At 50.0% G+C, this 24,445-nt stretch overlaps 1 protein-coding gene across 5 annotated transcripts in view; it reads left to right on the top strand.

Annotated features, from left to right (window-relative positions):
- Positions 1-24,445, top strand: part of TSPAN32 (tetraspanin 32) — a 41,044-nt gene that overhangs the window by 6,306 nt on the left and 10,293 nt on the right. For 3 of the 5 annotated variants that reach the window (XR_005106510.1, XM_037402483.1, XM_037402482.1), the window contains exons 2-7: positions 736-1,024; positions 3,064-3,178; positions 11,493-11,567; positions 12,371-12,722; positions 22,986-23,160; positions 23,653-23,754. Coding sequence is in view for 4 of the 5 variants with exons in the window: in XM_037402483.1 (XP_037258380.1) it covers positions 959-1,024; positions 3,064-3,178; positions 11,493-11,567; positions 12,371-12,722; positions 22,986-23,160; positions 23,653-23,754 (885 nt within the window). In the remaining variant the exon portion in view is untranslated. Of the gene's footprint in view, positions 1-735; positions 1,025-3,063; positions 3,179-4,505; positions 4,604-11,492; positions 11,568-12,370; positions 12,723-22,985; positions 23,161-23,284; positions 23,446-23,652; positions 23,755-24,445 lie in introns of those variants that run through there. The other 2 variants (XM_037402485.1, XM_037402486.1) reach the window with 2 other exon arrangements.

The following is a 24,445-nucleotide window of genomic DNA, read 5'->3' as shown; positions in this document are numbered from 1 at the left end:
TTTCTTTGCCACCTGGGGGGAGTGCAACCATTTTCCATTCTTCTGTTTCACCTCTTTTCCACTGCTCTAGCTCCGAAACTAAGGATGATTAAGGCACTCGCTCAGTCTCCCTTTGGCCAGGTTTTCCTTGAGGCTTCTTTGCGATTTACTTTGGGGAAATATGCATCCAGCAGGCAGCTGGTTTTGAAGACCAGAAGTCACCTGAGTCTTCTGTAGCCTTGGGTCTGTGGGGTCTTCAGTGCTAGGGGAGGGGAAAGGATGGAGTCAAAATGTCCATGGACAGTGAGGGTCTCCTGAGCAGGGGGTTGTATTTACATATAACCTTTTCCCTGAATAAAATATTGCCAAAGGGATTTTTTTCCCTGTTCTGCAAATGAAAGTTTTCATAGAGTCTCAGCCAAAGGTTATTGCCATGAGGTGGTTTTTAAATGGGGAGGGAAGACTCATATGCAGAGTTTTTTGGGGGAGTTGGTCTCTCTTTTAAACAACAAGTTATTTTTTTCTAAATCACATTTTCCTAAACTTTTCCCCAAGATACTATTTATGCAGTTCTTAAAAAAAAATATGGTTAGTGACAATGTTCATCAAGCAAAACTGCATCCCAGTGAAAGTGAAAACCAGAGTATTTTGATACTGACTCTTGACTGAATAGTTTGAAAATTCTTTTTTAAAAAAAGCTTTGCTCCAAACTCCGTGACAGGCTGGTTTTTCTGTCTGCCTTTCCCCCTTCCCCAGCCGGCTGTGTGTCGGAGCCGACGGCAGCGCACCAAGAACCAGGGCAGAAGGCGGCTGCTCTAAACAGGATTTAATAACGGGGCAGGAGGAGGTGCAACGGCACGTGGTGGGAACTCGGCTTCCCGAGAGGCCCCGCTGTGGCCATGCCTCCCTTTGGTGGAAACCCAGGCTTTATCAAGAGCTGGAAGGACCAGCTGCCGGCTCTCTCTGGGGACAAGCAGCCATGGGACTGAGGTGCGGGATGAGGAGCACCAAGTGCCAGCTGCTGGTGACCAGCCTCTGCGTCATGGTGAGCAGGCAGGTTTGGGGGGGGATCTCTGCAGAATCGTGGTGAACTGCTGCCTTTCCCAGCCCCGCTTGCAGAGGGTCAGGTTTTCCCACGTTGTTTTTCGCGGGTGGAGGGCAAGCAAAGCCAACTGCCCGAGATATCATTGCATGCTGGGCGGTTATCGCTGGCTGCCAGCATCGCCCCCCTGCTGCTGATAGACTTCTGGTTTCTCAGGGCTCTCACGCTGATGCAGCTCTTTCACAACCCAGTGGCCGCCTGAAAGGAGAAAAGAAAGGCTGCGGCGGCAGAGCGGGTGGTTTTCAGCAAAAAGATGGTTGCTCCCATCTACTGGAGCAAAAGAGGGAGGAGGGACCTGCTGCAGCCACGCTTGTTGCTGCGGGGGTGGTCGGCGGCAGGTGGGATCAGTGAGGACGTGAAACCACACGGCTTCGACAGAAGCATACAGCAGAGCCTGTGGATCTGCACTGCAAAGTGAAAGCAATGCTAGGGATCCTTTTTGCTGGCTTTTGAAGCAAATTCAAGGGGAGCTTCTTGGCACCTGATGGTAGAGCCAAGGTGAAATGGTGGAAACTGGGGAATGCTTCTCCTGGATGGTTTCAAGTTGTACGCGCTTGTTGCCTTTTGACTTTACCAAAACTTGCAAGCTTAAAAAATAATAATAATCTGTATTTAGTTCAAAGAGGGTTGGTGGCTTGGAAAGAGTGTAATTAAAAGGTAACCCCTTATTCTGAGCTGCAGGTGAAACTTACAGTTTGTCCAAAGTTCAACATTTCAAGACCATTGGCTGTAGTGGCTGTCGGTTGTTCTCTCTTCCAAATAAAAATATACGTTGTTTGGAGGAAATCAAAGGAGGATTGGTACCAAATATCTTTAGAGGAGGTGTTAAGGCACAGCTGCTGTGGGTGGCTAGAATCACGTTATTGCTGTTGGGAGGATTTTAGACTGATGTTTCTCAGAAATCAGAGCTAACTGGTGTTACACAGCATTTTGCTGGGTGTGGGTCGAGATACGCAGTAATGGGCAGCATGAAGGATCAGTAGTTGCCACAAATTAGGTTACTTATAAGGAGAAAATGCTCCAGTTTGGATGTATTTAGCCTCCAAAACTGTAAGTCTCCAGCAAAAGTTATTAGAAAATGTCATGAAGTGGGGATTATGTTGACACCAGACTGTCACATTTAACACAGGGATAGCTGCCTTGTGTTTCCATATTGTAAAGGCATAAAATAATGAAACCTTACCTTAGGAGCTAGGAGTGGCCTCACATCTTGTATTTTCTGGGTTCATTACACTGGAGCTGCAGCTGTTTTTAACTGTCCCGCTTGCTGTTGGTGCCTCCGTCCCAGCTCTGCCACCGGCCATGCTGCAGGGAGCCCTGCCCTAGAGCCAGGTGCCCTCGGGAATGTTCCCACTCCACCGCCTGGACTAGCTCTGGGCAGCACGGAGGGTGGCGTGTCGGTAGTCATCCCATGCCTTAGGCATACCAGTGCTCTCAGGGATGGGGCAGAAACACGGGTGGCCCAGCAGCATGTTGCGGAGACAGAAGCCAGCACGAATTACTTAAGGGTAGTACAAGACTCAGCTCTTTGCACTCCACAATAGGAAACACAGCCAACAGCCAGCAATGGGACTAGCCTTGCAAAGCGCAAAGCAGACAACATCGTCCCTGCCCAAAACCACTACTGAAGTGGGCTGCACTCGTAACTGCACGTGTGTACTCTGCAGAGTGGGGGTGGGGCTGCATGGGTGTGCTGCATCATGTTTCCTTCACATGGTAGGAATTTCATCCACGGACATCGGCCAAGAGACCATGGGCTGCGTGGTGTCACGTGCGCTCATTATGGAAGGGAGAAAAAGATCCTTAGTATAGTTAAGTGTATGGGGTTTGTCCCTTCATTTGTGTTTTGGGGTGCATGCAGATGATCATGCTCTGTGCATGTGTGTGGGGCTCAGGAGTACCCACACACACCTCAAAGCTCTGTGTGTGCTCTGCAGGAGCTGCTGCCTGGTAAATCCCTTCCTAAAACGCTTCTTTTCCAGCTGCTGGGGTTGTCCGTCGCCACGCTGAGCACAGTCACCCACTACGGGCTCCATTTCACCATCATCAGCGACATCTCCCTGGACAGTAACTCCTACAGGGCCATCCACCATGCAGGTACGTCATGGGCACAGCCCAGTGAGACCTTTGGTGAACCCAGGAGCTGCACAATCCCCTAAAGCAACTGAAAAAAATGCAGAGGTAATGCAGGAGGAGGCAGGGTCTGGTTTTTGGAGGATGGATTAGGACTAACAGTCCCACGGGCACTTTATTTCTGTATCAGATCCACGCGCCTGGCACCGAAGGGTGCTGTGGGAGCACTGGGTGCTCAGGCACTGCTGTGTTCATTCCTGTCCCTCTGTTCGCTGTCTCTCCATCCTTTCCCTGCGCTGTGGTGACAGCTCAGGGGGGCGCAGCCGCAGACAGACCTAACAGTACCGTGGGGCTGGCTGGGCCCTGGGAGCGTGGGGAGAGGGACATTTACAGGAGTTGAAGAAGAGCACAAAAATTGAGGCTGGGGGGAAAAATGTGTGGAAATACCTGGGTCTGGAGGAAATGTAGGGGTTTTTTCCCTACACAAGGAAGAAATATAAACTGAGTTTCAGGTACAAAGCTAGAGCAAAGAGATGAGAACAGCCCAGCTACTAAAATACTCTGCTTGCCTCTGCTGCACATGCCCCTGCTGCTTCTCCTGAGTATTCTCTGGACTTAAACACTCTCATACCCCTGTCTAAATCCTGGTTCTGAATTTCAATTGAACAAGGCAGATGTAAAAGCCACGTTAGTCCAAAGCTCGGGTGCAGCCCTGCCCCTTTCCTGCACACCCCAGGGGTTCTATAGACTGGCCCTTTGCGAAGCCCTGCAGGCTCTCCGGTGGCAGCTGCCCCTCCAGCGATGCTCCCACTTTGTTTGCTCGCCAGCGTTTACCCTGCACAGCTGGCCCCGAGCGAGGGCTGCAAGGCCCTTGGCAGTGCTGTGGTCCCTGAGCCCTGCCCCAGGGTGCTGGCTGTGGCCCTGCCTCAGCCAGGAGGAAACCAGAGGGCAAGTGTTGCACCAGATTAGCAGCGCACAAAGTCGCGATAGGGGCCGTGGGACAGCTGCCGCGCATCAGCTCCCCCCCCACACACCCCAACGCTGGGAGATCCTTATCAGACTGCTGCAATAATTGACAGCTTACGGTCTGCCAGGTGGACTGTCACCCTTTTTGAGTGCTTTGCTCTGCTGGAGCCGTGGGAACCACTCAGAGGTTTACAGCCAAGCATACACAGAGGGGGAGTAATGAATAAATTATAAACCAATTTCAGTTCTGCAACCTGGCCTTCTTGGACCAGCTCCCCAAAATGCACTTTTTGGTCCCAGTCTGGGTGAAAACATCAGACCAGGCCTCTGTTAGCCCTGAAGTCTTGGTGTCTGACCACAGCTCCCATGTCCAACTTCCTTCCAGCTTTCTACGTTGGGATCTGCCTCAGCATGACCCTGATCCTCGCCGCCCTGCTGAGCTCAGCCGCCACGGTGCGGGAGTCGCAGTGCCTCACCGCCATGGTGCGTATCGGGAGGGACTGGCCCGGAGGGGCTTTTTGTAGCCTTGGGCTGGCACCCTGAAAATGTGGTGCTGGGGAGCCCAGGAGCATGCATGCCTGGGGAAGGACATCCTGTTGCTCCACCCGGTGCTGCAAGGGGACATTTTTGTAAGAGGCATGACCTTACAGAGTTCCTCCAGCTGAGGATTGCATCCTCCTGTACCTTGTTTCTTTTGCCAAGGTGCTGTGTATGCAGCTTTTGGAGCAGGGTCAGGGGGAGATAGGTACTTATCTGCCAGAGCAATTGCAGTGATAACTCCCAGCGTATTTCTTTTTCTTACCAAGTCAACATGCAGTTTGTGTGGGGAAACCTTAGCAGTGTGAGGTTGAGTCCCACATTGTTCCTCTGACTTGTGACAGTAAAGTTAGCTCCCCTCCTTCCCGTCTCACTGCAAACGTGCACCATGGTGGTGGTGCGAGGCATACAAAGCACGGCAGCAGGCACAGGGGCTTTGGCCGTCACCCTCTAAGAAGGAGGTGGAGGGGAGCCACAAGAGCTGAGATGCCACCTGCCTCCGACCCGTCCCCTGCAATGCAGCACCTGCTTGGGCCCAGGCCATGCCAGCATCAGCAAACTGGACCGTGAGCTCAGCTCCATTTAAAACCGCTGCCTGCACCCAGGGTCCGGATGGTGCTGTGCTGGAGGGACAGGTGGAAAGCACCGCTCCCTGGGGGGTCACCCCCACTGTGCGAGGGGCAGGAGTTCACAGGTAGGGTGCTGCTGTGCTTAGCAGAAGATAATTGCATTGCTGTTGTACATAAACTAGCTTTAAAGAGATTAATCTATACGATTAGAGAAAATGTTATGATGGCAGAAATGAGAAGCTGACACCTTAACACTTAGTGCAAGGCAGCAACTGAAGTTAACGTCTTCACCTTGTCGGTACAGTCTTCCTCTTTCTGAGATGCTCCGAGGGGCCCGAGTGAGATGGTTCGCCTGGGTACCACTAGCAGAGAACCGGGATTCCCCCCTCGTTTCCTGAAGGATCCTTTAACGTCTGCCTGCAGCTTCTGCACCCGCGGCAGACGGGACGAGGGGGCTGGTGCGGAGCGGCCCGGCCCGGCTGCCGGCACTCAGGGCCGGACCCCGCGGGAACCCCTGCGCTGCCCGGGCGCGGGCCGTGCCGCTGGGCGACAGAGGCTGGTAACGTTCCAGCCGCTTCCTGAAGGGATGGTTGAAGAACATCCCAGCGGGCTGCAGAGCTGCCGTTCTCCTCCGAGGGGCCCCCGCTGCTGCCCTCCCCCCCTCCCCCTGCCGGGGGCTCCCCCAGCCCCCATCGGCGCCCCCAGCCCCTTGGGGGTCGGCTGGCACAGCCCGGCTCTGCCCACCAAAGGACCCTCCGGCCGGCAGAAACGCCAGGCGGGCTGCCCCCCCGCCGTGGCTGCCAGCCTGCCCTGCGCGCTCGCCAGCCACGGCGCGGGACCCCGGGGGCGCTGGCGGAGGCGCTGCCCCGGCACCGGGGGCGGGGCGGCTCCCGCGCGCTGCGCGGCGGCGGGGGATAACGGGGCGCCCCCTGCTGGGCGGGGCCGGGGGCCGGGGGCAGGGCCGGGGGGCGGGGCCGCGGCAGCTCTACCCGTGCCAGGGGCGGCTCCTCCTCCGCCCTTCCCCGCCCGCGGCCGGCCCGGCAGCGCTCCGCCGCTGGGGGGCGCCGTGCTGCCTGCGCTGCCTGCTGCTGCCCTCTGCTGCCCTCCGCCTACTGCTGCCCTCTGCCTACTGCTGTCTGCTGCTGCCTGCTCCCTGCCTGCTGCTGCCCTCTGACTGCTTTCCACTGCCTGCTGCTTTCCACTGCCTGCTGCCTGTCCCCTGCCTGCTGCCTGCTCGCTGACCTCTGCCCACTGCGTGCCCCACCAGGCCGTGGCACTCTGCCCCAGGAGGTCCAGGGGAAATGTGCTGGGTAAGGCAGCTGCCACCGTAACCGCTGCGGGGCTGGCGGCCTTCAGAAATTAACGGGGAAGCCCTGGGAAATACCCAGGAGCTGGTCACCAGCAACCACCTTCTCTGCTCCTCTTCGTTCAAGCAGCTCATCATCTTTAGTGGCACAGGGGAGCTTTGCTTGCTCCTGTAAGTTGTCCCTGCTTTATAACCGTCAGTATCTTACAGCAAGGGCCAGCCCGCTGCTTGTTGTCCCACCAGTTCCTACCCCCTCCCAAGGCTTTTATTTAATTTCTGATCTGCAAGCAAGAGGTCCAGGCAGGGAGAGCCAGCCCCTGATGGCTGTAGTTGCAGTGTAGTTGCGATGTAGTTGCAGGAGTGGGGCTCTGGAACTTGTGGCTGTCGCATCCCACCCTGCTGATCCTCACTGGGCTGTAGCTTGCAGCAACCGGCCCCCCCAGCTTGTGGCTTTTTTCCTACTCGTTAATAGAGAGGATTTTTCACTTTCTCCCGCTATTGATTTTAAAGGACTTTTCCTCTCCTGCAAAGCATGTGTCTTGTTTAGAAGATCATTTAATTCACTATTTAATCAAAGAGGGAACACACCAGAGTATTGGTGCCTGACATCTGTGGCTGTATAGGAAACCAGGCCACGCTCGAGGGATGTCTGCATTGATGTGGCTAATCCACCGCAATGACCCTTGGTAAACCAGCTACCCTGGGGAGAAGCTAGCCGGGATGCAGACAGGCTTAGAGAAGCATTGCCCTGGTCACTGACCTGTTCGGTGGATCCCATCTCCTTCTTGTCTCTTGGTTTCCCTAGTGGCTTTTTTTTTTGGTTGGGTTGTTGTTGGGTTTTTTGGTCTATTGAAATTGTAAATGCTCACCCTGCCTGGCTATCTGGAGTTTTGTGTATACAGAGGAGCGATCTCAGTCTTTGCAGGCCTTACTGGTGCTGTCCTGATAATGATAGTGGGTGCACAGTGGTTAGAAACCAGAACAGGTCAGATTGGTTAAAGCACTTGTATCTCAGGAGCCTGTCGCGTTGCTGCACTTGTTACCAGCATTACCAACGAGACAGACGCCGCTGTGCATCCACTGATGCTTGCGAGGAGGCTGTTTTCTAGAGAGTAACTGAGACCTTAAGGATAAAAAAAATATGTTCTAAAATCCTGGACTATTATCCCCAAAGCTCCTCTTAAACAGGGAGAGTAGTGGCAGGTTTATTGACTGTCCTCCAGTCCTGGCACACGCTGCTTTTTGGTAATCCGCAGTCTGTCACGCAGTCAGTCCTGAATGTAAACATCCTGCAGCTCTCGCAGCTGCAGAAGGCCGTGTTGCTGTTGAAGGGGAGGAGAAGGAAGGAAAACTGCAGTTGCTGGTACTGCTTGTGCAAAGGAAGGACTGGCTCTGGTGGGGTTTAAGGTACCGTGTACTGTTATTGGGTCAGATGGAGGGAGGGGAGGGGGGAAAAAGTGAGGAGCAACATGTCGACCAGAATATCACAGCTGAAATTCTTACACTTGAACGCTCCAGACTAAAAAACACTCATGTAGGGCAAAATTTATATTCAGGATGGAGCAGCTGTTCCAAGCACTGCTTGCAAACAATTTCTGTGGTAAAAAAGTCTTAGTGAATGCCTGATATAACCCAGTTTTTCACCGAGTGGTGTGCCAGTGGGGCCAGCACATAGCACAGGCTGTTTGCTTTACTGCTCCCAGGTGTGTCATGGTAGGCAGGTGTGTAGAGGGTCCTTAATAACATGGCAGCGCACTTCAGCATCCTGCTTTTGCAATGAATCCGTCTCTGGTAGCACTCCTGAGCGAGGCATCCAGTGGTTCCCGAGGAGCAGGCGGGCAGGGCCAATGTGCGCAGCTGGAGCGGGGGATGGATTCCTCTTCTGGGCTGAGAACACTGGCTCATGTTTGCTATGTGGAAATGCAGAAGCATCGTGTGCTTTTAGATGAACTGGGTCAGGGAGGGAAGGATGCAACCTGATGGATTCAATCTGAAATCAGCTTCCCCCTTCCCCACCCCTGGGCTGCAAAGTCTCGCAGGGAGCTGGCCTTGCCATGGCCAGGGCAGCACCCAAAGGCAGCCAGAGCCGAGCAGGGCAAGGTCGGCTTCCTCCCTGGGAATGCAGGGGTTTGGCAGAGCTACCGAACCCAGTCTGAGCTAAAGGACCCCTCCCTGTCCGAAGCAGACCACCTTAACTAAAGGGGAAATATCAGAAACGTGAATTAAAAGACACAGGGCAACAGAAAAGATGCAGTTTCTGCGGGTTCTGCCAAGCTTCTTGAAGACAAATGGTTCCTTGCAGCAAGGATGGAAACAAGGTCATTCATAAAAGAGTAATTGATGTCTGGCCGGTGACAGCCCTCCGCGGGGCTGGTGGACCTGCGTCTTGCAAAGGGAGCAGGCAGTAGCCAGCAGCCAGCTCCGAGTAGCTCCAGAGGTCCAGGACATGGTGAAGCAGCCTCGACCCTTCCACATTTTGTATGCAAAATCCACGTTGCCTTTTCCTTTTTTCCTCCAAATGTCTTCTAATGTAATTAGAAAGTTGCTCTTCCAAAAGCCTTTTGGCTGGGAAGGGGAAAAGCAGCCTATAATTGATTTATAAGATGTTCTTGGAGCCATGTAATTGCTCTGCACCGGCTGGATGGAGGGGGAGCTTCCCGAGGGGCTGTGTCTCAGTATTCCACGAGAAGCTAGGCAGAAATAAAGGGGGAGCTGATGCTGGAGGTGAAGGACTGAGGTGTGGGTTGAGGCTGAGGAAGGGAAGATGAGAAAGAGGATTTTAATCTGCTGGGGTTTCTGGCCCCAGAGAGATGTTGGAAGTGCTGGAGCGGGTGGGGGAAGGGAGAGTGCAGAGGGAGAAGCCGGGGTGGTGCCACCGGCATGCTGTTGTTCTCACTCTCCAGGTCTGTGGTAGGTCCTCCCAATTAAACTACTGCAACAGTGTGCAGAAGAGCTTTCACATTGCTATCAGCGCTGGGGTTTTCATCTGCCATAGTTTTCTCTTTTTTTTTTTTTTTTCCTTGACTTTGAGCTTGGTTTTTTGTGAAAATGTTGACTTTGTTACGCTGTTTGTTTGGGGGGGAAGTTGTTGGAAGAGGTGCAAAATGCAGGGTCCGGTCCTAGTGAGGAGCAACCTGAAACGCCCATGTAACCTCACCTCATCCTCCTCCAGTTTGTGCCGTTCCAGCCACATCCAGGCTTGGCTACGCTGTACTTTGGTCCGCAGCATCTCGCCCTGCGCGCCCTTCCCCATCTTTGCTGCTTGTATCCCCCTTGTCATGTCAGTGTTTGATCAGACTTTCCTCTCATCTCCTTTAGGGTCTTCTGTTATCTCGTTTCAGCTCCTGGCAAGGCAGTGAGTGATCTCACCACCTATACAGCCAGGCAGCTGCCAGAAAAATAAAAGAGGAGAGACTGGACATACATAATTTAAGGTTTTTCGTAAGAGCTGTACCAGGATTTTCCCCAGCGTCTGATGCAGAGCCTAAAAGAAGGCAGCCCCAAAAAAGTGGTACAATGCCAACGGCAGGATTGTTCCTGGAGCAGATCCCCCAGGCAGGGCATCGTCCTGCCACGCGGAGAGAAACAGAGCAGGCAGCAGACGGACAAGAACCAGCAAAAGGCAGTTTATTGGCATGTTCACTTTCATTTCCAGGATTTGAAGTAACACATTTTCCTTTCTTGCTGCATATGGAGAAGTCTGGGGCTTTTTTCTTTTCTTTTCTTTTTTTTTTTTTAAACCATACCTTTTAAGCAAAAGTTTTTTGGTGAAGCAGAATTGGTAGCAGCAAAACTCTTCTTCCTCTCCTTAAGCTTGAATTTAGTAAACTTTCATGAAAGATTTAATCTTTTTGAAGTGATTTCAGCTACATCATACTATTAAAACACTCACAGAAAAAAATTAGAAACCAAAATAAGCTGCAGTCAGTTGGGTAATTTTCCCCTGCTGCATAACTTCGTGTTGGAAGAGGGACAGTTTCACGGAAAAAGGGCAATAATTTTCGACTGGTGCTTATTCATCATCTTTTGCCATTCCAAGACTAAGCTGTGAATTCATATTTGATGAGCCCATTTGGCCTTCAAACGCTTTACAGGCACTTTTTTTTTCCTTTTTTAATTTTTTTTTTTTAATGCGAACAAGATCCTTTGGTCCAGCTGTCACAACAGGCAAGCGCTGTTTACATCAGGTTTTGTTCTTTTTTTTTTTTTGATCAGATTTATTCAAATAAAGAGACAATGCATGTAACTTCCAGCTCTGCTAGCCTAGGGAAGAAAAGAAGAGTCAAGCCGCCTCCTGCATCGTTGCCGTTATTGTTTAGACACTTCAGGGTCAGTTGTTGGCCTTGACTGTATTTCTGTCGTCCTTTTGTCTTAACTCGCTGGAGCTGATGGCAGGAGGGCTTGGCGTGCAGCTGCCACCCTTCTAACAGAGTGGGGTCCAGCTCCCGTTCCACAGCAGGTTGCTCTGACTCCTGGTTACTCACTTCTTCATGGGCTGTTCGTGTGGGTTTTCCCCTCTTTGAAGCCGATAGCCAAGTTTTACATGCAGGGGATGGAATCCTGTGAGTAAGGATGTGCTATCTGGGGCACGGTCCTGCTGCAGAAGAGGAGCATACTGTAAATATAATGGTTTTCTCACCTTCCCCTCCCACCTCCCCCCCAAGGGGAATTTGGGCAGAACAGGTTAACTGTTCTGCAGGAAGCTAGGTGCTTTTTTGGTCAACCTCTTCGAATAGCCACAGTGTAATCAGAGGGCTCCCAGTGGAGAATCACATTGTTATCCATCTAATTTCTTTTAAGTAACCAGCATTATGAAGGATATTAAAAGAAGGTGATGTTTAGCCCTAACTTCAACTAAACTTGCACAAACGAGCATATTAAATACATCTCAACAATGTTGTCAAATGGTTATTTTTCTCCCCATACTGTAACTGATGCCCTTTTTTCTCTTTATCCTCAGGGATTTTTCTGTTTTGCTCTGGCCTTCTGCGGATTGATCCCAGCTGCCTGCTGGAGATACACGCACAGCACGGAGGTAAGCGGTGGCTGCTAGGAAATACCACCAGCATCTCGTCAGATAGGGATCTTTCCTGTAGCAACTATTTCCCCCCTAAAAGGGACATCTGGTGGTAATTAAGCCATCCGTGCTGAGGTCTATCAGATGCATGCTCTGTCGAGTCCACTCTTTGCAAGAACGGGGCTGCCTTCCTCTGCTGCCTCCCTGATGAGGTCATCTGGAGGGAGAAGCCATGGAAACCCCCATGCAGGGCAAACGCTTTGTCCTGAAGGCTAAACAAAATGCAAGTCTTGTTTTAAATAGCTTTGGGATTTTTTTGCAGGGGGTGTTGTGTTGTTTTGTTTTGTTTTAAATGAGATGCTTGACTTTCGAAAAGTTATTTCCAGCCAGCTCTAATTCCTGTTAACGTCAGTTCAGAGCCTCTATTCAGAGGCCGTGGCAGGTTGGGACTGTGCAGGTTTTCCCTGGCGATGGCCAGGAGAAACACCCAGGAGATAAAGAAGTTTAGACATTTTTTTTAACCCATTCCTAATCTAATATAATTTGCATTTCATATATTTATTCCTCTTCCCGTTCAGAGGAATTTGCTGCTGCTTGGTCTTAATTCCCCTTCCTGCATCCCTGCACTCCAAAAAAAAAAAAAAAAAATCTAAGAGACTTAGGAGTGCAAAGGAATCCAGACTTCTTTGTTTTGAAAGCAGAACACTGATATTTTAGGCAAGTGTCCAAATTATCTAACAGTAATTCAGATAAGCATTTGAGACTTTGATGGATGTTTCATGCAGTGGGTTGGTCCCCATCTCCGTTTCGTTCCTCCCCAGCCCCAGGCATCTGCCACAGCCTGCGATGCTCTGCCCAGCAATGGGGATGTGAACAACGTGAAACATCATCCCGGTGGATTAGGGACACGTTGATGCTGCCATCTCACCTCTTTAAGGTTACAGATGTTGTGGGGGATCAAAGAGCAGTGTGTCAGAAGGCTGGCCAGATTTTGCTCTGTGCTGGAGGAGCACAACTCCATCAAAACCCCGGAGGCTCGATCCATGCTGGCACTGTGGCAATTGCACTTCTCAGGGACAAGAAGCCCTGTCCCATCATGGTTCAGTATCTTGTACAAAAATTAAAACCCAGTCCTTCTGGAAGCAGAAGTCAAAAGGCAAAGTCCAGGTTAAGGTAAGGGGTAAGGTCCCGCTTCCCTAGAGAGTTTGTCCAGAGCTGACCAGTGGCCACAGCAGCTGAAAATCCTCTGGCGCGTGCCGATGGCTCCACTGGATCGGGCTGAGGCACCTGCTCTCAGACAGGCACCCGCTGCCGGCCACGCTAGGAGCACCAACAGCCACGAGCCCAAAGCGATGCTTTTCCAGACGCCAAACAGCCTGTGGCTCGGGTGCCTGCGGGTGGCACCCGCTGGTGCCTTTGCCATTAATGCTCAGTGGACTTTTCCTCTGTGGATTTGTCCAGCTGCTTTGGAAACGTTAGGGCCAGTGCTGGCGGCACAGCGGCATCTTTTGTCCCTACGCTTACCTGGCTGAAGCGGAGTCAATCAGAGCTGAGACATCCGTGAAAGGGTCTTTCCACAGCCTCTGTATATATTTTCCCTGATTTCAGGCAAAACTATCAAAATCTATTGTATTCCCACTAACAACTTAATATGGAAATAGTTTTGTTTTCATGACCAACCCGGCAGGGAGGCTGTGAGCACGATTTCCTCCTCCTTCCGCAGAAGTTTATGGTGAGAAAGTAAAGGAGTAATGGCACCAGAAGCTGGGTCTAGTTGGTCTTATGAAATTGCATTATCCAAATAGATAATTTAGTTACACTTTTTAATCTTCACACATGGAGTGGGGTGTGAAAAGGCTGCAAGAAAATGTTGTATATTGGGTGATGTGCCATTCAAAAAAACATTTTGCTGAGAATATTTAAAGAATTACTTTATCTGTATATCTCAATGTCTAGATCTGTTTTTACTTCAAATTATTTTCCTGTTTTTTTGGTTTTGAGTGCCACCCCCACCCCACCCACCCCCATACATGCACCCATGTGTTACAGTTTCTTCAAGCAAAAGAGCTTCCACTAGGCAGAATGTGGGTTTTTTTGTAAAATGTTTACTTCTTGGGTAAAGAAAACCAGCAGTGTTTCTGATGGGAGAAAAGTTAGAATACCATTAGATCATCTTGGTTTTCTCTGCTTCCTAAAATGCAAAAAGAAACAGGGAATGTAAATGAGGAAAGATTTAATTAGGAGTGTCACTTACAAAACATATGGAAATTCAGTTTTGCTTGAAAGGTCCCATCTCACCAGTGGAGAAATGCAGATGTGAGCGCCCCTCCCATCCCGGACAGAAAGACGGGTAGTGCAGTGGTACAGAAGACTGAGTGGAGCCAGGGAAGACTCCTGAATTCCCATTATAGAGCCCTTTATTTTTCTGACTTGCCCAAAGTATGGAGCAAAAGCAAGGCAGGTGTCCTCCCCCAGCCTGCTGCGTCAGGACCGTCAGGAATAGTTAATTGTCATAATACAGGGGGAAAATCAAACTCAGCCTATCTGACGGGTGTCTCATAAGCCTGATGGGATGTACACCAGCTATCAAGAAAGGAAGAGAACCTGGGGACGTAAAACTGGGTACAGATGAATATGCCCATTACACATGCCTGAATCAGTGCCCCTGACAGCACCAAGGGGCTACTGTCCCACGTGCATGGCTAAACCAAAAATTTCTATTTTTCCTATGCAAAATACATTGACCTTCCAATGCCAGACAGAAAATCAGGTTTTTCAGTTTGGAAATGCCGTAGATCCCATCCTCTCCCTCCCTACGGGTGAGGTGCTGAACGCACAGCGCTGGAAACAGCCCTCCCCTCCCTCTGCAAGCCAGGGGGTGCGAGGCCTCTCCTGCACAAACCACAGCAGATGCTCTCAGTGGTTTGCTCCTCAAGATCAAAATAATAATAATAATAATAATAACAACAACAACAATAACAACAATAACAATAATAATAATAATATCTACATTTCCTTCATAAAGCAGACACCTCTTGCAGAAAATGATCTGAAATGGAAAAGTCCAATGTTCAGTTGAAAAATTGTTTTGATGGTTATTTTCCAGAGGCAGTAGACAGAACTGTGGTTTGAACATGGTGAAAGCAAGGTGCCCTTTTTGCCTTCGTGACTCCTTCAGAGCCCTGTTTACAGCCCTTCTTACAAAGAAGCTACGCAGGACAGGGAAAAAAGAAGAGTTATTTGTAAATTTGATATTCCCAGACCTGGGCATTGTAAACAATATGTGAATCTTCTCATTTCCCATTCTGTTCTGCTTTCGTGACCTTCTGTAGCTCCTGAACGAATCCTATCAGACAGATGCCACATACTTTAATTTCAAGTTACCTGCATGCCAGATAGACTTGGTGTTACTATAGTCTTTATTCTTAACATAACGTATACCAGCCATGCTAAAGTCATGGTTCTAAGATTGATTGTGCTTGATCCCTTTGTTCAGCATCGTAATTACTCCTGCTCTATTGACCCATCTATGAGCTAGTGAATGGCTTCTGTGAGGTCCAGGCCTCCTCCGTACTGTCTTCTCAGGCTGCTTTGCATCCCTGTCTGTGTTAAAGTTCTTTTAATGAGGAACTAATAACCTACCCGTTCCCAAAGTGTTTCCCTGACAAGTTCTGCAAAAATAGGTTTGGGGTTTCATTCTCGACCCTACTGTGAAAAAGGATGGAGGAGTTTCAAAGTCACATCACCTTCTGCTGTTCCCCTTCCCTGCAGCAGCTGAGAAGGTCCTTGCAGCAGCCCTGCAACACCAGCCCCGAAAGCCAGTCAGGATGCATGAAAATAAAATCGCTGCAACGCGAAAGGAGTTTTGCAACAGAACAAGCTTTTTAATTACAGAGATTTGTTCACACATAGACTTAAAATAACATTAAAAAAAATCCATAACTTAGAACAAATTGAATTATTATCTCCCAGCTCAGGGGAAAATCTGAAACTGGTACAAATACTTGCCCGTACTTCTGGCATAAATGCCCCATTTCCCATGTCCTGTGGATGAAGGGTTTACTTGGATTTGCATTGGCTGCAGTGATATGGCAATCGCTTAATTATCAAATGGTTTCTGAGGTCCCTGGGTGATTTCAAGAGCAGGTTTCACCAGCAGCTTTCAGCTCCACCTGTGTAGGAAGGCATGACATTAGTTTCTTTGCATTGCACTGCTGGTACTTGGAGAATAAACGTAAAGACTGTGCTTTTTACAGGCAGGGAACACACGGCACCCATGCATGCTCCCACTCTCCAGTCTTGCTCTGCTTGAAACTTTCTTCAGAGGAGCCTGTTTGCTCTCCCATCCTCAGCTGGGAAGAGGAAACGAGGTTTTTTACATTTTTTTAGTAAGCAAGGTGGTACCTTTTAAGATGCTGATATTCTAACAGGGTGCAAAGATGGAATAAATAGCTGCAGCTGTTAAATAACAAACATTGCTACATCTAGGGCCTGTTCTTGAAAAGAGCAGCTTCCATGCTCCCTTCCTTGCCTATGGGATGGGCACGGGTCTTCTCTTGCCTGTAAGTCTTCTTCCCAGCCAGCACCTTTGCAAAGGCAGGCACGGCTTTGCCGGGCTCTCCAGGACGCAAAGCTGCCTTCACGTGCCCAGAGCCAGCACGTGCCTCTCCAGTTCCTGCGGGTTTGTGAGGAGGGACCTGGTGCTCCCAGGTAATTCCTGAAGTGGGATTGTGGGGCTCCTTCCCATGGCAAACCAAGCCGCTGGGTTTCCCAGGGTGTGTTTGTCACCGCTGGTGAGTGTTGGGACAAACCCGTACAGGGTCTGCCCGCCCCACCTGAAGGTAATTACTTACACGCAGGCTTAAGCCCTAGAGATTTTAATGGGACTCAAACACAGGCTGAAGGTGTTTTCAGGTGCCTTCTGAAACCAGACCAGAAGCATACAGGGTTTTGGTTTTTGGTTCAGTGGGGCTGGATCAGGGCTGTAGCCACTCACGGGGGTCTTTCAAGAGCCTTTTCAAACAGCAGTGATTTGGTTGTGACGACACTGAATAACTTGATGTCCTCCTTGCTCTTGCCGTTGTTCTACCAGGCACAATCACTTTAAGATGTGCACAGAGCTTTTCCCAGCCTCTGAAGTCCATGGGGAAAAACATAAAAGGGGGAAAACCCCTCCCCCTTCCTTAGTGTTCTTAATATGGTGACTCTTCCCCAGTGTTTATGTTCTCATCGCACAGTAACGGCCCGGCCCGCTCCCCCAGCAAGACACTGCTCTCCTTTGTCTGGGGCACCACGCAGGCATTCATGCTCATGGGGTTTATAATTTATTGCTGCCCTGACGCTGAACCCGCACGGCCTCATTTCTGCCGCTCTCCATGGCACAGCATTAGCTGGAGCTCCTGTCTCCAGCAGCGTCAGCTGCGATACCTGAGGCCACTCAGATGGTCACCGTTGCTGGGGCACATCCAGCCTTCACGCGGCTGTAGGATGCTCAGCACAGCAGGGCAGCCACCGCCAGCTCGGAAGTGTCAGCGCTGCCCCGGGGCTAGCTCTGGTACTGATATTCTTAAGCTAAAACTATTTTTAATGTTTTTCAATGGTTTCTGTTGGGAGGCAGTCTCGCCTGGCACTGGTTTCAAGCAGTATGGGTGAGAGCAGGGATGACCGAGGTAACTCAGCCACGATGCTGGCAGGTTCATGAATTGCTGGGTTGTGTGTCTGGAGTGATGGGGTCACAATGGGTCGGTGTGGGCCCTTGGCAGCATGTTGGTTTTGCAGTTCTGTTACAAAATGGAGTGAAAATCTTTAAATGTGTTTTAAAAAAACCCCAACAAATGCAACCAGAAAGCAAACAAAAAAACCAACCCAACCCAAAAAATCAAGAGGACCTTGACATGCTGATGCTGGTGTCACTCACAACAGTGATGCTCCCAGATCTGGAGAATTTAGGGGAAAAAGACTTGTTGATGTGGATTAACTGCCCTAACAGGGTTTTCAGCACTTCCCTGTAAAGCACCTGGTGCCTGCCAGGGTCACAAAGCGATGCTCCTGGCCGTGCCCTCAGCCACAGCCAGCCTCAGGGTCCCGTGGCTGGGCTGAGCTGGGGCGCTGGTGCCCCCCTGCCCGCTGGCTGAGCGGGGTGTGTCATGGCCATGCAGCGAAGGCTTTTGCTGTTCTTGAGATGTGGAGATGGGAAATGAGGAGGAGGTGAACAGTATAACAGCTCTGCGCTTTCTCCTTGTTCTAAACATTTTGTGCAAAGACCTGGTGGAAGCACTGGGACTGGAGAGAGAGAGGCAGCTTTGTAAGCCTGGCTTTTTCTGAATTTTTTGTTCCACAATGGGTTTTGTGCTCTCAGTGACAGACCAAAAGATGGTCATGGTTTGCCTGGTCCTCTTGCAATACCAGAAAGTGGGGAGAAGTGCATATATATATTTTTTTTTTCCCAATATCTATCAAATCTATATCTATATATAGATAGTGGAAAGAAAAGGTGAAAACATTTAGCTGAAAGCCTCATCTGGATCATCTACCATCAGTGGTCTGCAGTGACCACCGGCAGTTGGGGGAGCAGCACCCTGTCTCGTGCAGTGTTCCCGGGGGGGGCTCGGGGGCCGCTCTGGTTTGCAGACCTGGCTGAGTTTCTGCAGCTGGGACTGAGTCGCTTGAGGAAAGCTGGAGAGGAGGGGAGGTGATGTGCTATGAAGGAGATGCTGTGTTAGGTACAGTGGTGACAGTCTGGCTGAGCAGGGGGTGGGGGGAGCCTGTCTTAGCTCCCTCCACGTGTTGGGAGTTGATCTGCAATGTGGCTAAAGCACCCGGAGCAGTTTTCCCTCCTCTGTTTCACTGCATTTGCACCATTGTTTTATTTAAAACCAAGCAATTGCATCTGCCCCCACTCTTTCTGACATGCTGCAAACGCGTGCATTGCTGCACACTGGGGATGAAAGGGAGAAGATGGAGATGGCAAAATGAAACAGTGCTTTTTGTACTGGAACAAGGAAGGATTTTGAGTGAGTCGACCACGTTATTCCAGTCTCACATCTTACCTGACCAACTTGCAGTTTATTGCTAAGTGAGGGAGTCTGTGGTAGCTGCTGCTGAAGGGATATTTCTGAGTGATGCTCTGGGTATGTCCTTCTTGGCGACGCTGAAAGAACATGAAGTGCTGAGGCTGCAGCACATGCGCTCGGCTTCGTATCTCGAAGGCATGAAGAGCCACAGGAGAGGAGGGTCCTCCTTCTGCTTGCCATGCTTCTCTTCCTCTTCTGCCATGTCAAGAGCATTCCTGTTAAGCAGAAAAGAGAAAGTTGGGCTCGTCTTTGAGACAATCCTGATACCTCCTTTCACTATATTCTCCTTGAGCTCCAGCTTTGCAAAGGGATTTTTGGGGAATAGCTGTTGCAAAGATGGTTCGCTAAGTCCCAGACCGTCGTTCTTGGTACAAGTCTACATTAGTTTTCCAGTGTACACCTATGCGACTAGCTCAGGTTGCCTAGGCACAGGTATTGACTGGCGGCAGGAGGGGGATTCATCAACACCTCTGGCTTGCAAAGGGATCAGGAACTGGAGGCTGACCTCTTTACCCGTGACTGGATTTGGAACAGAAAGATCAGATAAAAATTGTCCTTGATAAATAACCAAAGTAAAAAATGTCAATTTTCCCCTTGAAGGAGGTAAGACTGAAATTTGCTTTAGTTTCTAACAGCCAAGGGCAAGAACACGAATGGCTTAGAGTAAAGGCCTTAAATGACTTAGGCCTTCCTGTAGTCATAAGTTCTGCTTCTTGGGGGATAAAGAATTTAGAGGATGATAAACAATCTCAAAATCCCTTCTTTCTTTTACTTTAAGTGAAAAAGGCTACTCTACTGAGTCAGCCACATCAATCTCAGTGGTGATTTTCCATTTGTTGTATCCAGCAAAACATCAATATCATCCCCAAATGAATTTTTCATTAAGGAATGCAGACAGAAATGGGAGGCAGCAATTATTTGACTAATTTAGAGCTGGAACATTTCACCCAGCTTCTTCCAGGAAAGGAATTTCTGTGAGGTGTGACCTCCATATCACTTAACCTGGAGATTTTTCTTAAGCCAAAACCCAGCTGATGCTTCATCTTCAGCTCTTGGTGTTCCTTACTGACAAGTATCGTAGGTGCAGTCTCCTTCCACGCAAGAGCTTCATCCAGAGCTGCCCTTCCAGCAGCGAGTCACAGCACATCACTGGGATCATGAAAACCTGCTTGACTATATGGGGGGAAGAGTGTAAAACCTTTTGAAAAGAAGCCCAGACAGACTTTTTCTTATCCGGCTGTATCACGTTCCTTCCATGCTAACTACTGTCTGAGTTAAGGGATGGGCACAGCTGTGGTTTTCTTAAGGTACATTATTAACAGTACCAGCATAACCAGTTGCTTAACGGTGAGAGAAAGCACCCTGATTATTGTTAATATTTTTCTTCTCCAACACCTGGTGTAAGAAACTAAAAAAAAATAATTGTTTTGAGGCAGTAGACTCAAAGCTGTCCATCAGTGGAGTGGGCGATGGGAATCTGTTAAGGGTGGCAATTGAGTATGAAGCAGTGCTGCAGTCCACTGTTGTGGACTCGTCGCTGTGTATCAGCTCGTCGCTGTGTTGTGTCCCAGGTCAAAGGAAAATATAGGGATGAACCTGCCTCTGCTGGGTAAAATAACGTTGCAAATAAGGTTAGGTCATGAAACCACCTGGTGACTGTCTGGTGCTTTCAGATTTTATTTTTTATATCGTTAGGCATGCATGAGTTAGCATGACATTTTGGGCTGGATAGATGCTGCCATGTGTGACTGATGCTTCAGAGCTCGGCTGCAGCTCCAAGTATAAATATAACCCAGGCTGAAAAGTTGCTATGATGATCGTTCATTAGTGCGCTCTTTTGCTCTTGTATGTCTCCACTTATTAAACCAGACCTGTATGCTCTGTGGTAGTCTCCTGCACAGAAGAAAACAGCCAGTGATAAATAGTGAGATTTAGTACTTCTGAAATATGTAAATGAGAAAGCTCTCTGTAGCAGTCTTTGAAAACAGACCGCCACATTGTATGAAGACAGCAATTTTCTCCTCTGGAATCAAATGATCCTAGCAACAATCAGAAAGATGATGTGGAGAAACTACAGTCAGTTTACTCCCTAAACAATGGTTTTGTAGTTTGATATTCCCTTACTGGGATCTGAATAGCATATTCGGATGATGGCTGGATATGAATGCTAGATATAATTGCTAGACAGAAAAGCTGAGAATGACTGATCAGCAAATTGTACCCTTAGGCTTGCCCAGGCACACATTCTAAAACAAAATCAACGCTAAAAAACATTTTCCATTTAATCCCTTGTGCCCTCAGTTCTCAGAGGCTGCTTGACAAAATGAAAAAAATAATCAGTAAATAACTGAGAAGCAAGCTCAGAAACAGGGCGCAGTTGAAGCCTTTAGTAGCCATTACGTAGCTGGAGATGGCTCTCGTCATCACCATCACTGTAGCAGAGCTGGCTGTGAAGCGACGACTGCTCGTGGCTTCTTCTCTTACTGTTTCCAACGCTTGGAATATTTTTCGGCCATAGCTTTGTTATGGGAATCTAGTTCCTTCATTTCTTTCCCGTCTTACCCTTCAAAGAGCCTCGATCCCAGTGTTTCACGTCATTGCATGGTACCTAAAATAACGAGGAAGGTGCACACATGCACCGCTGCATCAGGCAGGACCTCTCCAGACCAAACTGATCCTCTCATGGTTTCATGCCAGCAGCTGTCAACATCTGGGCAGCCCATCTGCTCTCCTCACAGGTTGCTTAGTGCAGCACGACCACTGGAGAAGATGCTGAGGAGGACATCAGCCTCAGCTGGGGCCTGAGGTTTATTATCAGCACAAGCCACTAATGAGTGGTGACTTTCCTGCACAGGGACTCGGTGGTGGTGGCGTGGCCAGAGCTGCTTTGCTAGGGAGCCTGTGGTGGCCTTCGCAGGTGAAACATCCCTGGAGAAAGTCTCATCTTACCTGGGTTTAAGTTGAACACAACTGTACAGTAAGCAGCCAGACCCAACCCAAAACCCACTGCAGTCAAAGGAGCATTTTTGCTGGTTTTCATGAGGTTTGGGGGAATGTGCCCAGCCAAGGCAGGGGGCTTAAAACTACCCAGCCCAACATGCCCCAGCCTGGAGGTCAGCAGAGCTTCAGAAGCAGTTAAACTTCTGGGTTGCTTTGAACCTTTGAACCTTTGCTTGAACCTAGTAACTTTCTGGAGCCCTTTCCTAATTTATTAAGTCATCCGAATTTAGACCTTTTGGAGGAAGGCTCAGCATCCTGAGCCTAATGATAAATATGAAAAAACAAAAATTGCACATGCAGCACCATTACCTTAGCGAGACCCATATGTACGTTGTCACAACACAGAACAGCTTTTAAGCCTGCATCTTCAGCTGGGGTTGGGACATTCAAAAGGCAGTCGTCTCTTGGAAGTCAGCTGCTCTGCTCTTCCTTCCTTCCGCAGCAACACAAGGCCACAAGAGGAGGTCAAGAGATCATTCTTTTTTCGTTATTCTTAATACAGCTCTTCAGTGGAATTGAATGCTCTTTTTATCGAATATGTATTTAATTGCTGCTGCTGGAAAGCAATTTCGTGGCCCACAAGAAGTTAGAAAAGCTTGGATGTTTTTTATTGGGGTCTAAGGTTTGCCTGGGGGAAGGACGGTGCACAAGTCTGCTGGAGATCTTGTCTCACTGCTGTGCCCATCCTGTTCGATGCACTGATACACGGGGGTGACAAAATGAGCATCCTCCCTCCTGACCTGTGTGGGACAGCTCAGTGTCACATGACTTGCTATGGAGGATTTTTTTTTTTTTTTTTTTTTTTTGCCTTGCCTTGGCTTGGAGCATCTGTGCCCCATCTATCATCAGACCTCTCTCGTTAAAGCTGGGTTGCTCCTGCCTCACCCGCTGCTTGCTCCAGGATGGGTGATGGAGGGGCCTGGGGTGATAGCAGCTGTGCTGCAGATAAATGCAGAGAGACCCCCAAGTCCCTTTGCCGCTATGCCATGTTGAAAGCCGTGGAAAGTCTTCAGATGTGAGCCTTTAAACTCTATTCCTGGTGGCCCAGAGGCGAGTCAGATACAAGTAATCTTCTCAACCTCCCTCTCTCCCCTCCCTGGTTATCAGTGTCCGTTGGTTGCATTTTGGACAGCTGGGCAGGGCACAACATTGCAGTAACGGCTGTAATCCCCTCAGATAACCCTGGTTTCACCCCTGAGCAGACAGTGTTGGGGGTGGTTCTTCCCCTAACTTCCAAGCATGTCCCCTCAGGACAGAGCCAAGAAGCCCCACCGGGGGATGCTGCGCTCCGGCGGTGCTGCCCCCACCACGGCCACCCACTCAGGCTCTCTCTCACCAATTGATTTTTTTTCCCTCCTGAAAGCCAAGCGCTGCCTGCAGGCCCGCTCGGATTGATGCCGCTGAGGAAGCGAGGGAAAATGAAAGGAAGAAATAAGGTTTTGACTCCAGGCACTGAAGGCAATTGTCATATTTTTTCCCTGCGAAACCCGAGTGGGAGTTGGCTGGGATCTGTCAGGCTGCGCGTTCTCACACATTTGGTAAATATTTAGGGTCTGATTCACCACTGAATCACTCCGTTATTTTTTTGGCTCTGTTCAGAGGAACTGCTCCACCACTAGGAGAACACCAGTCCTCTGAGGTCCTTTCACCTTTGTATTTCAGCATCTCATAGCCACCCGCGCCTGCCCCCGCAGGCCCCGTCAGGATGGGGAGACGGTGCCGTCCCTGCCTGGCAGAGGGTCTCAGGGGCACCCGAGTTCTTCTCTGGGCCAAATCCAAAAGTGGCAAAAAGCTCCAGCTGGTGAGACCCAGGAATGATGGCAAAGGGTCCGTGGTAGCAGGTGGTGGTACACGTGCCGTGTTGCAGCCTCTCTCGTGGGACGTGGCAGGTTGTACACAAGCTCCTGCTGCTGCATGGGGGTCGCTTCATAGCTGCACTACTTGGCTTGCCCCACCTGGGAGAGCTTCTGGGGGGGTGCGAGAGGTTCGCTGTGGTCAGTGTCACGTACAGATCTCTGCTTTCATCACAGGTGGAAGACAGCATGATGGATGTGTACGATCTTGTGTACGAGGAGGTGAGGAGGAATGCTTCCAGCTTCAGGAGGCATGAGCTGACCGCCATCCACGAAGCAGTAAGTTGTCTCTCAGCCTTAGCAGAAAACCCTGCCCTGGGGTATATTCCTGATGGTTTTGCAGGCTGGGGCTGCTGCCTCTGCTCTGCCTCCTGGGTGCTGCGATGCCCTTTTCTCTTGGGAGCCAAGTCCTCCAGCTGCTGTGAAGTCTGTTCCTCCTTCCTACTCTTCCTTTGCTGGGCTTGACGAGCCATATTATCAGCAGGAGGAAAAGGCCACCTACCTGAGCATCGCTCTGGTGCAAGGTCTTCAAAGCTTCCACGCTGCAGCTGGTATACATTGTCTGTCTCAGCAGGCCCTGCGCCGTGCTCCCTGTCTGTAGTACGAGACAGTGGATATACACCCTGGTGTCCCAGGTCAGGCAGAGAGAGGGGGGAATTCCACATCATCCAGCAGAAGTATTTGGACTTGGTTGTTTCTCTTTACCCTTGAGCTATGACTGAGGAGTCCTGGAGGCTCCATGGCAATACTGGACACTGCTGGCAAGCCCCCCAGATCCACCACTTGGGATGCTGTTGGCACGGGGCACTTCTCTGTCACCCAGTAAGTGGGCAAGGGTGGCTGCCCAGAGGGAGGATGCTTGCCCTCAAAGCCACCAGAGATGAGTGAGGATGTCCACCACGGTGAGAAACTCCTGAGTCCCCGCTGAGTAAAGGAGATGCCGCTGTCTCCTCGTGCAGCAGGACCTGGT

This window comes from Falco rusticolus, chromosome 10, assembly GCF_015220075.1.
Source record: "Falco rusticolus isolate bFalRus1 chromosome 10, bFalRus1.pri, whole genome shotgun sequence".
In the NCBI taxonomy this organism is placed as follows: domain Eukaryota; kingdom Metazoa; phylum Chordata; class Aves; order Falconiformes; family Falconidae; genus Falco; species Falco rusticolus.
This window is presented reverse-complemented; position numbering and strand designations above follow the sequence as displayed.